At 49.0% G+C, this 16,237-nt stretch overlaps 1 protein-coding gene across 1 annotated transcript in view; it reads right to left on the bottom strand.

Annotated features, from left to right (window-relative positions):
- CABLES1 (Cdk5 and Abl enzyme substrate 1) overlaps positions 1–15,830 on the bottom strand; it is a 157,636-nt gene extending 141,806 nt beyond the window's left edge. The window contains exon 1 of the mRNA XM_073631473.1: positions 15,126–15,830. Coding sequence (XP_073487574.1) covers positions 15,126–15,715 — 590 coding nt within the window. The 5' untranslated portion in view covers positions 15,716–15,830. The remainder of the gene's footprint in view (positions 1–15,125) is intronic.
- Positions 15,831–16,237: the final 407 nt, after the last annotated feature.

Genomic DNA, 16,237 nt, shown 5'->3' with positions numbered 1-16,237 from the left:
TTTTTCCATGTGACTCATCGTATGTCCAATTCTGTAGAATCGCCTGCTGGAGGTCTCTCGAATGGAGGCGGGCCCACTGAACAGCTGGGATTCAGGCTGCCCCAGCGTGGACATGACTGCCTGAACTGTCACAGATAAATTTGTCTGTACTTTCCTTACTGCAGCCTGCACCTTTATCATTTTTTCCTCTGGGAGAAAAATCCTTTTCTGTACTGAGTCAAATGGTATACCCCAGGAAAATGATCCTCCAAGGAGGGAATTAGATTCAGATTTTTCCTTGCTCAGAATCCAGCCCAAATTTTCTAAATGGCTCTGCGCCCTCCTCAAATCCTTGTTCAGTAAGTCCCTTGAGCTGGCAAATAAAAAGCAGGTCGTCCAGATAAGGTACCACCAAGACTTCAAGCCTTTCTAAATTCCAACGCTTCTGCCATAATCTTCGTGAAGATCCTTGGGGAAGAGGAGAGACCGAACGGGAGGGCCCTAAACTGAAAGCGAGACACTATCCCCCTGCTCTGATCTGGAGCTATGGATACGTGTAACTGGGGTGATTACCTTCTGTTGGAGGAACTCCTGCAAGAGTGCTGTCCTCGCCACAGATTTTTCTTGATCTTTGGTGGCCTGCGTCACATAGAACCGAGATGGTGGGTTCTCCGAGAACTCCAGCGCATAGCCCTTCGAGATAATTTTGAGGGCAAAACGGGCTGGATGTCGCCCCATCCCACTGTGGGAAAAAGGACCGCAGCCTTCCTCCCACAGTCGGGAGACCATCACTGGGTTTTTGCGGGTTGACTGGGGGAGACGAAACACCCCAGTCCTCCCCCTGACTCCTTTGGGACCGCCACAATTTCTTCTGTTCGGTTTCCTTTGAATCCCGGGTCTGGTGAAAAAGGACGAAGAATTTTCTTAGTTCGTGGTACGACCTTCTTTTTGGCTGGAAAGGCTTTCTTTGTTCTGTCCAGGACAGTGTCAAGGTCAGGGCCAAATACCAGATCCCCTTCAAAGGGTAGGCCACATAGTTTTGTTTTGGATGCCAAATTACACGACCAGGTTTTTACCCATAAAGCTCTTCCAGCTGAATTAATCAAAGCTGAAGATTTTGCAGAGATTCTCACTGACTCAGCCGAGGCATCTGCCATATAACCTACTGCCTTTTGTAGGACTGGCAGAGTATCCAACAAATCTTTGCGAGAGGTCCCAGCCTCAATATGGCCTTTTAGTTGTTCCAACCAGTGTTCTAAATTCCTGGCTACCACTGTTGATGCTGGTTTGAGATTGGCTAGCGTAGAATCCCAAGCCCTTTTTAACAAAGGATCAGTCCTCTTGTCCATAGTGTCCTTCAAGGACACCCATGTCCTCAAAAGCTAAGTCTGTGTTACACGATACTTGCGAGAAAGCTACATCATGTTTAGGTCTCTTATGCCAAACTTGCGTGCTCTCTTCATCAAAAGGAAATCGCCTTTTAAGAGACCTGGAGAAAAAGGGCTCTGGGTCCTTCCACTCCCTCTTTACAGCCTCTATTAACACCTTGTGCACCAGGAACACCCGATGCTTGATTTCATCCATACCCTGATACATTTTGTCATGCAGTGACAATCGGGTCTTATCCTCCTTGATATTTAGGGTCGTGTGTATGGTCTTTAAAAAGGTTGTCTACCTCTTCCAAAGACAACCTGTAATGGGAGGAAGACACCTCTTTTTCCTTGCCTTCCCCCTTGTCTGACCCTGAAGACCAACTTTTCTCCTCCGACAACTCGCTAACCACTGTCCAAGCTACAGAGGACGTGTGAGGGCAGGGTGGAGAACCCTCTGTTGATTGTGCCGCCGGACGTTTGTCCAGATATGAGTGGAAGGACTGAAAGGTGTCTTCCAACTCCTTCCGGAATGAAGTGAGCATCTCACTAGGTTGGGCAGAGGGTGCTTTAGTGGAATTATCCTCTCTGACCAAATCCACTATGCAAGACCTGCACAAAGGCTTGGTCCAAGACTCCCTAAGGGAAGCTTTACATGAAGCACATCTTTTCTTGTGGGGAGGGGAAACATGCTTAGTGTTTTCTTTAACTTTTGTCTGAAAATACACCAAGCAAACAAATCAAATCATCAATACATTTACAGATTGGATCTCCTCCCCAGCAGATCCCAAAACAGTCAGTGAACAAAAAAACATATCCCACAAAATGACTGCTGTACAAACAAACACATTACTCAGAGAAGTCACCCGAGGAGTGTGAGGCAGGCTCCCCCCCTCCCCCCACAGGGGAGAAAGCAGGGACAAAACATACATGGCCCAGGTTAACTAACAGAGGCCATTGCCTCTCCTACCTGGGTCTGGCTGGTGCTTGTGGCTCCTGCTCCTGCCCCCGGTTCCTCTGGCTCAATCTCTCCCAGGGTTCCAGCAGATGTCTGGCAGTCTTTTTATTTAAAATTTTCGCGGTCCTTTGCCGCGAGGACCAGAAATGCACCCACCAAGGCCGCCTCCCCCTCCTGCGCTCCAATGGCCAGAACCAGAAGCCGCCGCGCGCCACTGGAAGTCCCGCCCCATCCGGCAGTGTCACACACACCGTTTTGGACAACTCCTTTATTAAAAAATTTAACAAATGTGCCCTGAAGTAGATCCAACGTCAATCATGATGCCCGCCGCACCCGTAAAAAAAAAAAAACAAAAAAAAAAAAAACACCAAACCACACACCCCACCTCTGGCCCGACGAAGGCTCCTCTGTCATCAACCAGAAGCACGCTGGGGCAAGGTTTTTTTTTGGGTTTTCTACGGGTCCAGCAAGTGGCATATGATTGACACTGGATCTACGTCGGGGGGGACTTTATTTTTTAATAAAGGAGTAGACAAAAACAGTGTGCGTTTTTTTCTTTTTGACACTTTTTGGTGAATGAGTAGCAGTACAATGTACCTCAAGCTCATTCACATGGGGGAGGGGCCGGGATCTGGGGGCTTCCAGATTCCGATAAGTCCCCCGCCCGCAGTCCCCTGCAGCCACAGTCCAGGGTTGTGTGGAAGAAGCCCTTGTCCCCACACACCCCCTCATGTGGCCTGGTATGGTTTGGGGGGGGGGGCACACACGCTTGCTCATCCCCTTCTTTTCCTGACCTGACGATTTGCATGCTCTGATAAGGGTCTGGCATGGGTATCGCGGCGATACCTCACATGTGTGGTTTGAACACTGTTTACATTTGCGGGTGTGACTTACATATGCGTCCGCTTCTGCGCGTGAGCACGGATGGGATGCACTTAAGGCCAGGGGCTCGTTTTGAGATTTGATGTTTACTGGCTTGCTAGAAAATTACTTAGAACCCCCAAACATTATATATATATATATTTTTTTTTTTTTTTTTTTTCTAACACCCTAGAGAATAAAATGGCAGTCGTTGCAATACTTTGTCACACTGTGACAGACAACAGTAAAGTTAGTCCAATTTTTTTTTTATACTATGAAAGATGATGTTACGCCAAGTAAATTGATACCCAACATGTCACGCTTCCAAATTGCGCCCGCTCGTGGAATGGCGACAAACTTACCATTAAAAATCTCCATAGGCGATGTTTAAAAAATTCTACAGGTTGCAGGTTTTAAGTTAGAGGAGGTCTAGAATTATTGCTCACGCTCCAATGATAGCGGTGATACCTCACATGTGTAGATTGAACACTGTTTACATATGCGGCCGCTACTCAAGTATGTGTTCACTTCTACACGTGAGCTCGGCGGGACGGGGTGCGTTAAATTTTTATTTTTCTTATTTTACTTTCTACACTGTTATTTAAAAAAAAAAAAAAAAAAAAAAAAAAAAAAAAGGTGTCACTTTTATTCCTATTTATTCCTTTTATTCCTATTACAAGGGATGTAAAAAAAAAAAAAAGACCCCAGATCTCATATTTACACTAAAATGCAATAAATAAAAAAGAAAGAAAAAGAAAAAAAAGGCGTTTGAAAAAATATTATATGTCCGTTTAAGAGCTATAGGCAGAAGCGACGTTTTGTAGCAGAAAGCACTTTCTGCTTTCCAGCTCCGCTCTCAGCTTCTTCCCGGCAGCAGCACATGGTAAGGGGGTACACTGTGATGTAAGGGAGGGTGGGGGACTCTTGACTTATGATGGGGGACTTGCTCTGGACATCTAGTCTTACAGATACAAATGGCCCTTGGCAACCATAATGCTGATGCGGCCTGCGATAAAATTGAGTTTGACACCCCTGCTCTATAGTGTGTACTTGTCTCAATTAAGAGCACTAAGTGTCGTTTCTGTCTGCTGCTTCGTTCCTCTATCAACATGAGTCACTTTTGGCAAGTTTTCCTGACACCAAGAGAAAAATGGTGACGTGGAGGGAGTTCCAACAGATTGATAGCTTTAGTACTGTTCCTGTGTGGAGGGGGGTGTCTCTTCCTTCCAATCAGCTCTCCACACTGTGCTCTGCAGAGAGTCATTTCACCTCTCCGCCCCCTTTTTCTGAACTCTTAAACAAGCTTATAAATTCTCCACTTTGAATGGATATAGAGAAGAGTTTCATCTCTGTATCACCTGAGGCCAGTCACTTCAATAGCTATATCATATGTAAGGGTTTACAACCACTTTAACCTTATTCCTTGCTCCAGCAAGCTTTGGGCACTCACTGCTTTCTCTGACACTCGGGAGTTATGCATGGGCCCTTGCCGTCTTGCCTTATACTTCATGACACCAGCTTGCAATAGCCGGCCTGAGTGCTTTAGAGAACAGCACTCAACAGACCAGTTGCACAAACATAAAGGGAACCTGCTGTATTAAGAAAACTTGCATTTTATCCTGTGTACCTAGACTAAGGCCCCATTCACACCTGAGCGTAGCGTTTTCAGGCAGAAAGTCACGCGATTTTTGCCACGATTTTGTACAAGTCAAAAGGTCACCAATGTAAAAAGCAGAAAAACACCCAAATCTGCCTAAAAAAAAAAAGTTTCAGAACTTGTTTGAGCTTCAGGCATTTTGGAGCTTCAGGCTTTTGGAGTGGAGATGTGAACCATCTCCATAGAGAATAATTGATTTTTTCCCTCCAGCGTTTTGTAGCTTCAGGCTTCAAGCTACAAAACGCTCAGGTGTGAATGGGGCCTTAAGGAGCATTTAACCTTTCTGTAGAAGGGAGCGGGGGGTTGGGGGCGCCACTTTACAGGAGGTGCTTTTTGTATAATTCCTGGAGCTCAGCCTTAGTTAAGTGCATTCAGTGCACATCTGAGGGGAGCATGAGCCCTCACTGGGAACAATGACGTTAATCACACTTTCAGAATAAGTCTACTGCCTATGCCTGAGGGTTCCATTTGACTGATTTATGAGAATCAAGCTTTCTGTATAAGAGAGGCAGCAAGCATTAGAAACAGGCGTGTTCAAAGATCACCAGATAGTGTTTAAGTTGTTTTAAGTTGGCACCAAACACTCAATCCTAATTGCAGCTGTTAGATTTGTGTTCTATATCAACTGGTTTACCAACACCTCCACTGGTTCCTTATTTCTGCTGCACTTCCAGTCCACAGGTACGCCCCCTATACCCCATCCTTGGCTCTATTTTTACTCCAAAACATCAAGTCTATGGAGTGCACAATTGTTTATTTAGAATTAACAACCGAATGCTTTATTTTTAACTATAAATAAAATGTAGTCATAACGTTGATACTGGTATCGATCCCCCCCTCCATCAGCCAGCCAAGGAGAGCCCTCTTTGTTGTGAAAGTCAATATTTCTCCATGGTTAGCATTGCTGGGTTCTAAGCTTTTCAATGCCTAATGGTTAAATTACACACAGAAGAGCTCATCAACATTTGCAATCTGCGGTTAAGTCTTATTCATTTCTAATATAAACAGCACTACAAAGCTCATAAAATCTACAGCATTAGACTCTACTCCATTGGAGCCGATAATATATCAAGCACAGTGAGATTAGCACCAACACATGCTAGGGTAGTCAAAACGTAGTATATTGAAGTGCTGTGCAGTAACTGCATTAGAGAATCTTTTAGCGGCCACTACTTCCCTCAAGAGCTGGAAGAAAGCATTGATTGTCCATGAATGAGCTGATCATCATTCATTTCCTCCTGTCACCAAATGTCATGTCATGCGTTCCATGAGAAAGTCAGAAGCAATCAGTCTAGTGTTTAATGGATATCACACACACAAAAAAAAAAAAAAGGAGGTTTTGTTTTGTTTTCGAAGGAAGAAAATATATATATCACACAATCTGATTTTACAGTGTATCTATGAAAAGTGAAAGGGCATGATAAGGAGGGGGCTAAATAAAAAGGAAGAGTGGAAGAGTAATTGAAGATTGATTGCACTTTTATGCACTAATTACCCTAACACTCCCCTTTGTCCTCCCCATCACCACACCTATACACCTCAATAGAGCTTAGAGCCGACGACCACTGATTTCTGATGAGGTCTATGCCCGACACCATACTATGTCTAGTACAGCTTCTTTTACTCTGCCCGGCAACACTTCTTTAAATATAGACAGCACTGCTTCTTTTATTATACCCATCTCTCTGTCTGGAACAGGTTGCAACATCAGAAGTATTCAGAGGTGTTTAGGGGATGAGGTTAAGTGCACTTAAAATGACACTAAAGTCTTGTTTTTTTTTTTTTCTTCGTTCTGGTTTTGCACAGAGCAGCCCAGATCCTCCTCTTCTCGGGTCCCTCGCCGGCGCTCCTAGCCCCTCCTTCCTGCCGAGTGCCCCCACAGTAAGCAGCTTGCTATGGGGGCATCTGAGCTGAGTATTCAGACATGGAGCCACAGTTTGGCCCCACTCTCTCTCTCTCCTCATCGGCTCACTGACAATTGACAGCAGCGGGAGCCAGACAGCCGAGACTCTCATGCAACATCGCTTAAGTATTGGGGGGGGGGGGGGGGGGGAGGAGGCTGAGGGGAGCTGTTGCACACAGAAGGCTTTGATCCTAATGTATAGAATGCATTAAGATAAAAAAATAAAAACTTTCTGACTTTAGAACAACTTTAACAGGCACATAAGCTACACACAGAACAAATGTTATGTAGCCTGCAATTACACGATCAACTGCTGTAGGGCCTTTTCACATGGGCAGGCTGTTCGGGTCCACCTGTCAGTTTTTCAAAACGGACCCGATCGGACCCTCCAGTCTACTCTATGGAGCGGCGGGGGGCAACGGACAAGTGCTAAGAGCAGACGGACAGGGATTGTTCCTCATCCATCTGGTGGATCAGATGTCAGTCTTTGTAAACGTACAGGCAGTCCGACAGCCCACAGGGAAGAGCAGGCTCTGTCTGTGTTCACTGTGCATCAGCAGAGCAGACGCTGACCAGCCATCTGCCTGATCAGTGAGGATCAGTGGAGCTATTTCCTACTGAGCAGGCGAACTTCAACGGAACCCGTTCCATGTGGAAGGGGCCTAAAATGTGTCTGTTTCCTTGAAAAAGGGTGCCCAAATTGATTTCTTCATTACAATTTCCTGTTTGGGGACCAGTCATGGAAGCGGTTTTACTATACACATGCTGGCTGGTCAGTTTACAGCAGGCAGCCCTGGCTTCATTACATAGTTACATAGCTGGCATCATTACATCAGCACTGTCTGGTGTGGGAGTTTCCAGCAGTAGTGTGTTTAGGAATTTTTGCCTATCCTGCTCTTTCAGGTGCCCAGAGCCACTGAGATTAGTATTGGTGTGTGTTTTACATGCAGACGGGTGCTTATGCTAAAGATCTTCCCTGCTGTGTCTCCTTTAGGCCCCTTTCACACTGGGAAGGGGGCGGCGTCGGCGCTATTTGTAGCGCCGATTTACCATCGTTTTATCTGCGCAATTCGGCCGCTAATGGGGTGGTTTTAACCTCCGCTAGTGGCCAAAAAAGGGTTAAAACCACCCGCAAAGCACCGCTGCAGCAGCACTATGCCGGCAGTATAGCCGCACTGCCCCATTGATTTCAATGGGCAGAAGCGGTTTAGGAGCGGTGTATACACCGCTCCAAAGATGCTGCTAGCAGGACTTTTTTTCAGCGTCCTGCCAGCGCACCGCCCCAGTGTGAGAGCCCTCGGGGCTTTCACTTTGGAGAGACTGCAGCGGCTGTTTCAGGGCGCTTTGCAGGTGCTATTTTTAGGGCTCTCACATTTGAGTGGTGCGTTGGCAGGACAATGAAAAAAGTCCTGCTAGCAGCATCTTTGGAGCGGTGAATACACCATTCCTGCTCATTGAAATCGTTAAAACCGCCCCCCTAGCGGCCGATTAGCGCTGCTAAAAATAGCTCCGTTTTACCGCCGACGCCACCCCTGCCCCAGTGTGAAAGGGGCCTTATAGCCGCTGGATACTGCACTGAGTGGCTGTCTTCCTGATGCTGTGAGAGTTAACTGTAGCCTCTGTTGCTAAGAAAACTGTGATAGATAGATAGATAGATAGATAGATAGATAGATAGATAGATAGATAGATAGATAGATAGATAGATAGATAGATAGATAGATAGATGGACAAAGAGCAGGGTGTCAGGCACATCCTAGTGCTGCAACGATATGAACTAGTCCAGGTCCGTTGGCAAGGTCATGTGGAAAAAGTCAATTAAAAAAAGCACTCCTGCAATGAATTATTAGAACACTCTTGTACCTTGGCAGTGATAGTATTGAACGGGATCAGGCAAATTAAATATTTAATGGCCAAAGTCCAGCATTGTAGCACTTAACTAAAATACATGTTTTATCTGATTTTCACTTCCTGTCAGATAATTTACACACAGATCTGTAGGTTCTGCCAGGACTACTCCAGGAAAAATCAATGACAGTATAGGCCTATTCACACAACTGTTATTGTGCATGGCACTTCAACATGCAGCAACGCACTACCCATGTGCTGCACTAGCAAAAATGCAATGGGTACGAATTTTGTTCCACTGTGATGCATTCAAATGAATGGGCTACCTTACCGCACCAATTAAACATGCTACAACAAACCTAACTGAATGGGCTCTATCTTGTCCCTGATTTGTCAGCGATACTTGTTCAAGTATCGGGTCATATCCAATGTCCCTACTTGTTGGAAAACCTTAGTGCTACAGGGACAATTACTTGGTTTTGAGAAGGTATTAAAAGAGGACCTAGTATGAAAATTCAAGGTCTAGTTATCTTGCAGTCCCACCACTTAAAAACACCAAGTGAAAGCAATAAAATAAAACATCAGATGCATACTTCTCTCGCATCTTGACTTTCGGCATTCTTGTCTAGCCAAGGGTGACGTCCCTGGGCCTCACTGTGGGATCCTGAAAGAGCTGCAGACCCCAAAACCCACAAGAATGGACTTCTGCACATTGCTGAAGCATCATCTTGTGCAATTTTGGATGCAGTATGATGCCCCTGGCACCTACAGAAAGTGTCCAGAAGCTGTGAAGGTAAGTATTTTCTACATGTTTCTTCTGATGTTTTACCTTCTTGTTGCTTTTATTTAGTAATTTATATAGAGATTTGAAAGACAAGCAGGTCATGCAAGGATCCCTAAACCATGCTCACACTATTTCCATCCACAAGAAGAAACCAAAGCAGGTTTGATATTGGACAGGTGCTCATGTCTGTATATATCTGACTGTCACAGACCAACCTATGGCTCATAACACACTGGCCATTCTACCTCTTGAAACAAATCACCATCTACAGCATCACCCAAAAGGGAAAGTTCCACTTTAAGTCCTCCTTCCCCCCTCCTCTGCCACATTTAGAAGGTTTTTTTTTTTTTTTTTTTTTTTGAGGAGTGGGTACCTAGTTTTGACAGGTACCTGCTCTCACTCCTAGGCGATCCGAGCTAAAGTTCTACCCCCACCCCCTCCTCCAGGTCCTCTGGGTTACATCACAAGTCTCAGAAGACTGCTGACTGCTGTTACAAAGCTCAGCGCAGCTCGCTCATTCACAGTGGGCAGCCAGCTTTGAAGCTGCATGCAGCAGAGCTGGCTGCCCAGAGTTAAAGTGTTTGTTACCCCAACACTTCATATTCCTAATATGTGGCTGCTGTCCCATGTACTTGTAGAAGAAAGCATCCTGTTCTCTTTGTATTGCTTCCTGGCATCAGAGCATGGTGGATTAAAAAAAATATATATTTTTTTATTTAAATCAGATTTTTTTATATGTTTATTACATTTATTTTAATAAAATGCTTTTGGAGTAAAAATCTATCTAAAGATAGTTTTCTATTTAAGATACATTAATAATTTAGTTTATTCAGCATGAAATGGAGCTTAGAGGCTGTATATTCTGCAATATTTACATTTTTGGTATACCTATTCAATAAACCAAAGCTCTGCAACCTGAGATAACATGCACTGCATTGATGCATTCACACAATTTCACAGGAAGCATGAGATAAAACAAAGTTCAGGAATATTCCTTTATCCTATTGTTTTATAAATCTATGTACACTACAAACTGTATGATTGAATCGGCTCTGATATCACTGTTTTACTAACCCGACAGCTTATTATTCTAAAAAGGAAACGTTCATTTTTTTTTGCAAATATTAAATATTCTAAGGACCAGCAAGAATAATTTCTTACATTTAAAGAGCACCTGTAATTTCAGATCCATCATGGCAGCGCCTGTTAGCGGGCATCCACTCACCTGCTGTCACCACATCCCTTCACCTTGTTGTGTCACTGCCACATCACCAGCCATCCCATTTCAGTGAAAGGGACTGTTGGTGAGTCAACAGCGGGTCAGAGGAGAAGCTGCTGCGGGACAGAGATGACAGTTACTCTTTAAAAATTATGATCTAAATCGATTTGATTTAAATCAAGCCTTTTTACTAGTGATTTAAATTGATTTGATTTAAATCAAATCCACCTTTCATGAGAGCACAGCGTAGTCAGTTCTCTAGCTGTGCTGGGAACTCAGCCTGCTCTCCTCCAATGATCAGAGTTGTCCTGACATGCCCCCGCTGCACAGCCATTCACTGGGAAGCTCACTGTGCTGTCGTTTCTCCTTATACAGCTGAGAAATGAGAGAAAGTGATTACAAAAAGGTAGTTATAATTTTTCTTTATATCTATACACAAATGTTTTGCCTGTCATTTCTATTTTAAACTGAATGGATTGTTTTACAAGGTGATCATTACAATCACTTTAAGATGCCTGGAACCAGAAGGCTAGTGAAGAATTATCCTGGGTGACGACGGCACTGGATTCCAAGACAGGTAAGTGTCCTGCTATTAAAAATCAGCAGCTGCAGTATTTGTAGCTGCTGACTTTTATATGTATTAGTTTTTCCCCCTCAGAGTAGAGAACTGCTTTAGGCCCCTTTCACATGGACAGACAGATTGGGTCTGCCTGTCAGTTTTTTAGGCAAACCTGATCGGGCCATTCACTGCCCTCTAAGGGCAGTTGGACGGAGGTGGACATGTGTCCATAGACACCCGCTGGCATCTGATTCGATCCTATCTGCTAGAAACAGATAGATGGGGGATCCGTTCCCCATCTGCCTGTCAGTTCGGATGACAGTCAGATGGAAATGGACAGGCGGTCTGTCCGCCCATAAAGGAAAGTAGGCTGTGTCTGTGTCCGTTCTGCACAAGCATAGCGGACACGGACCTGTCACCCACAGCTCATCAGGCATCAGCTGACAGATTCCCCACTGAGCAGGCGAATGCGCTAGCGGAGTCGACCCATTAGAAAGGGGCCAAAAAAAAAAAAAAAGGCTGCCTCTATGTTCCTATGGAATCGTTCCCTCTGTAGACACACACAGCAAAATGTCAGTCTGTTGCTGTTCCTGAATCTCGATCACTAGCAATGGGGGTAATATTTCACTATATCTGCTACAGTACATAGGGAGTGATTCCATAGGGACAAACAGGCCCTGCCACTGGTGATTGTGACAAATGGTCAGCGGCAGGATCACTAGCAGAAAAAAAGTTGCCTGCATATGATCATCCTAAGGTCCCTACATAATGGATACCTAGTTGGTGTGTGTCGGTGCACCCAGGAGACACAGGTGCAGCACCCAACCCCACTGACTGCAGTCTGTCAAAGTCTAGAGCAGGCTGAAATATGCTGCTACTAGACAGGGCTCAACACTGTACTCGTGTTTAGAGCTCTGTGAATGAAGGTATTTTGTCCCACTGAGCACAGTATCCCACCCTGTCATAGACTCTGCAGCTGGGCTAATCCCCCTAGATAATACGGTTTTCAATAAATGTCTAGTGACATGAAAGCAGCATGGCTTCATTCACATGGGATGTATCAATGTGTACCCCGTGCAAGGGCCATGTTTACCTGCACAGGGATGTACAGATGTTCCCTGCAATCCTGTGCAGGCAGTCCTATTGATTTCTATTGGGACACAGTGGCTGCTGAAACACCACCACTGCTCCCAATACGACATCTGTGGGGGTGTGGGCATCTGTATCCCTGAACTCACACCATCTGCGATTGGTGCTGTGCACCCACTTGGATGTCAAATTGAGAGAAGCAGTGGTGTCTGTGCAGTTGCTGTGTCCCAACAGACATCAATAGGACTGCCTGCATGGGATTGCAAGGAACACCTGTACATCCCTAGGTGGGTACACATGGCCCTCGCACAGGGTACGCACTGATACATCCTGTGTGAAGCAGGTCTCATTCAGATGGGTGAATAGGTGGCACCAGTCACACCCAGCTAAACACCACACCTGTACGCAGCTAAACCCTGCATATAAAGTGAATGAGGAGCTGCGTCCAGAAATGGAGGGACTGGTCAGAGTTCCTAATCCCATGTCACCTCTGGGCATGCGGGGTCAGCCAGTCATCTGTACAGGGTGACTGTTGGCACACCACGTACATGGGGCTGGTGGTCTCCAATGAAGAGTGTTGCAGCAGAGAAGTGAATGGTCCATGTGGATGGCGGTAAAGCAGAATGGCAATGCTGCAATACTAAGTACAAATGTTCTGATAGTCACCTTCCTGATCACACAGCATGACCTACAGAGGAGGAGGAGGAGGAGGAGGAGGAGCCCCCCTTACCTGGCTGTACAGAGGAGGAGGAGGAGGAGGAGGAGGAGGAGGAGCCCCCCTTACCTGGCTGTACAGAGGAGGAGGAGGAGGAGCCCCCCTTACCTGGCTGTACAGAGGAGGAGGAGGAGGAGGAGGAGGAGGAGGAGGAGGAGCCCCCCTTACCTGGCTGTACAGAGGAGGAGGAGGAGGAGGAGGAGGAGGAGGAGGAGGAGGAGGAGGAGGAGCCCCCCTTACCTGGCTGTACAGAGGAGGAGGAGGAGGAGGAGCCCCCCTTACCTGGCTGTACAGAGGAGGAGGAGGAGGAGGAGGAGGAGGAGGAGGAGGAGGAGGAGGAGGAGGAGGAGCCCCCCTTACCTGGCTGTACAGAGGAGGAGGAGGAGGAGGAGGAGGAGGAGGAGCCCCCCTTACCTGGCTGTACAGAGGAGGAGGAGGAGGAGGAGGAGGAGGAGCCCCCCTTACCTGGCTGTACAGAGGAGGAGGAGGAGGAGGAGGAGGAGGAGGAGGAGCCCCCCTTACCTGGCTGTACAGAGGAGGAGGAGGAGGAGCCCCCCTTACCTGGCTGTACAGAGGAGGAGGAGGAGGAGGAGGAGCCCCCCTTACCTGGCTGTACAGAGGAGGAGGAGCCCCCCTTACCTGGCTGTACAGAGGAGGAGGAGGAGCCCCCCTTACCTGGCTGTACAGAGGAGGAGGAGGAGGAGGAGGAGGAGCCCCCCTTACCTGGCTGTACAGAGGAGGAGGAGGAGGAGCCCCCCTTACCTGGCTGTACAGAGGAGGAGGAGGAGGAGGAGGAGGAGGAGGAGCCCCCCTTACCTGGCTGTACAGAGGAGGAGGAGGAGCCCCCCTTACCTGGCTGCACAGAGGAGGAGGAGGAGGAGGAGGAGGAGGAGGAGCCCCCCTTACCTGGCTGTACAGAGGAGGAGGAGGAGGAGGAGGAGGAGCCCCCCTTACCTGGCTGTACAGAGGAGGAGGAGGAGGAGCCCCCCTTACCTGGCTGTACAGGGGAGGAGGAGGAGGAGGAGCCCCCCTTACCTGGCTGTACAGGGGAGGAGGAGGAGCCCCCCTAACCTGGCTGTACAGGGGAGGAGGAGGAGGAGGAGCCCCCCTAACCTGGCTGTACAGGGGAGGAGGAGGAGGAGGAGCCCCCCTTACCTGGCTGTACAGGGGAGGAGGAGGAGGAGGAGCCCCCCTTACCTGGCTGTACAGGGGAGGAGGAGGAGGAGCCCCCCTTACCTGGCTGTACAGGGGAGGAGGAGGAGGAGCCCCCCTTACCTGGCTGTACAGGGGAGGAGGAGGAGGAGCCCCCCTTACCTGGCTGTACAGGGGAGGAGGAGGAGGAGCCCCCCTTACCTGGCTGTACAGGGGAGGAGGAGGAGCCCCCCTTACCTGGCTGTACAGGGGAGGAGGAGGAGCCCCCCTAACCTGGCTGTACAGGGGAGGAGGAGGAGCCCCCTAACCTGGCTGTACAGGGGAGGAGGAGCCCCCTAACCTGGCTGTACAGAGGAGGAGGAGCCCTCTAATCTGGCTGTACAGGGGAGGAGGAGCCCCCCTTACCTGGCTGTACAGAGGAGGAGGAGGAGGAGGAGGAGGAGGAGCCCCCCTTACCTGGCTGTACAGGGGAGGAGGAGCCCCCCTTACCTGGCTGTACAGAAGAGGAGGAGCCCCCCTTACCTGGCTGTACAGAGGAGGAGGAGGAGGAGGAGGAGGAGCCCCCCTTACCTGGCTGTACAGGGGAGGAGGAGCCCCCCTTACCTGGCTGTACAGAGGAGGAGGAGGAGCCCCCTAACCTGGCTGTACAGAGGAGGAGGAGCCCCCCTTACCTGGCTGTACGGAGGAGGAGGAGGAGGAGGAGGAGCCCCCCTTACCTGGCTGTACAGAGGAGGAGGGGGAGGCCCCCTAACCTGGCTGTACAGGGGAGGAGGAGCCCCCTAACCTGGCTGTGAGGAGGAGGAGGAGGAGGAGCCCCCCTTACCTGGCTGTACAGAGGAGGAGGGGGAGCCCCCTAACCTGGCTGTACAGGGGAGGAGGAGCCCCCCTTACCTGGCTGTACAGAGGAGGAGGAGGAGGAGCCCCCCTTACCTGGCTGTACAGAGGAGGAGGAGGAGGAGGAGCCCCCCTTACCTGGCCCTCTGGCTGTACAGAAGTGGGTGAGCCCCTTATACAGATGAGGACGGAGCCCTTACCTGGCCCTCTGGCTGTCTATGGCACTGCCCAGCACCCCCTGTATGGGTTCCGCACTGGAGAAGCTCTGGCCGGCACACGTCCTGCTGAAGGCGGCGGGTAGGATCCCATAGGTGAAGGAGTTCAGGCGGCCCCGGGGACCGGCACCGAGCGGGGTGATCGGTGACCGTCTCTCATAGACATCCTCCGCTTCTGCCGGCTGCTTGTCCGCTATGTACAGCCCGTACTCGTCATCCTCCCGCAGGACCCCGGCTCTGCACCGCGCTGGTAGGGGTTGGGGGGAGGCCCGCACCGATTTCCAGGGCTGAGCATGCGGCTGGCGCCCCGGAGTGCCCGGTCCCGTCTCCTCACACTGCGGAGCCTCCACACTCCTACCGCCTGCACCTGCATTCCCCTCCGGAGCGCCGCCGACATCCTGCAGGGGTCGCCCGTCCAGAGAAATATTGGTGAGGAAGGAGAGTGCAGCTTGTCTCCTGCGAGGGTCCATGAGCTGCTGTCTCCTGACCTGATCCAGGCTGGAGGAGGACTGCCCGGGACAGGACACCATCATCACACCATTGCCGCTACTCTGACTGCTGGTGGCAGTGGCCATAGTGCCCGGAGAACGGGGGTGTCAGGAGGACACGGTGTGTACCCGCTCCATGAGAACACGAGTGCGGCAGGACGAGCGGCGAGGCAGTGCTTGTTATTGCTGGGAGTGGGGCGGGATCACTGATGATATGACGGGCCTTCCTCCCCTCCACTCTGTGCCTGCAGTATGGGGCGCAACTTCCTCCATTCATACTATACACCCCCCCAAAAAAACTCTTCCCCTGCACTTCACCCCTCTCACCTCACTACTTCTCTTCTTCACCCCTCCACTCTATCCCTGCAGTACGGGGCGCAACTTCCTCCACTCATACATCTCCCCCCTCACCTCACTCCTTCAATTCTACCCCCCTCTCATTCTTCCCCTTCACCTCACTTCTCCCCCCTCTCATTCTTCACCTCACTACTCCCCCCTCTCATTCTTCCCCTTCACCTCACTTCTCCCCCCTCTCATTCTTCACCTCACTTCTCCCCCTCTCATTCTTCACCTCACTTCTCCCCCCCCTCTCATTCTCCATCTTCACCT

The sequence above is a fragment of the Aquarana catesbeiana genome, linkage group LG05, assembly GCF_042186555.1.
Source record: "Aquarana catesbeiana isolate 2022-GZ linkage group LG05, ASM4218655v1, whole genome shotgun sequence".
NCBI classification, from domain to species: domain Eukaryota; kingdom Metazoa; phylum Chordata; class Amphibia; order Anura; family Ranidae; genus Aquarana; species Aquarana catesbeiana.
Note: the sequence above shows the minus strand (reverse complement) of the source record. Positions and strands in the feature narration are given on the sequence as shown.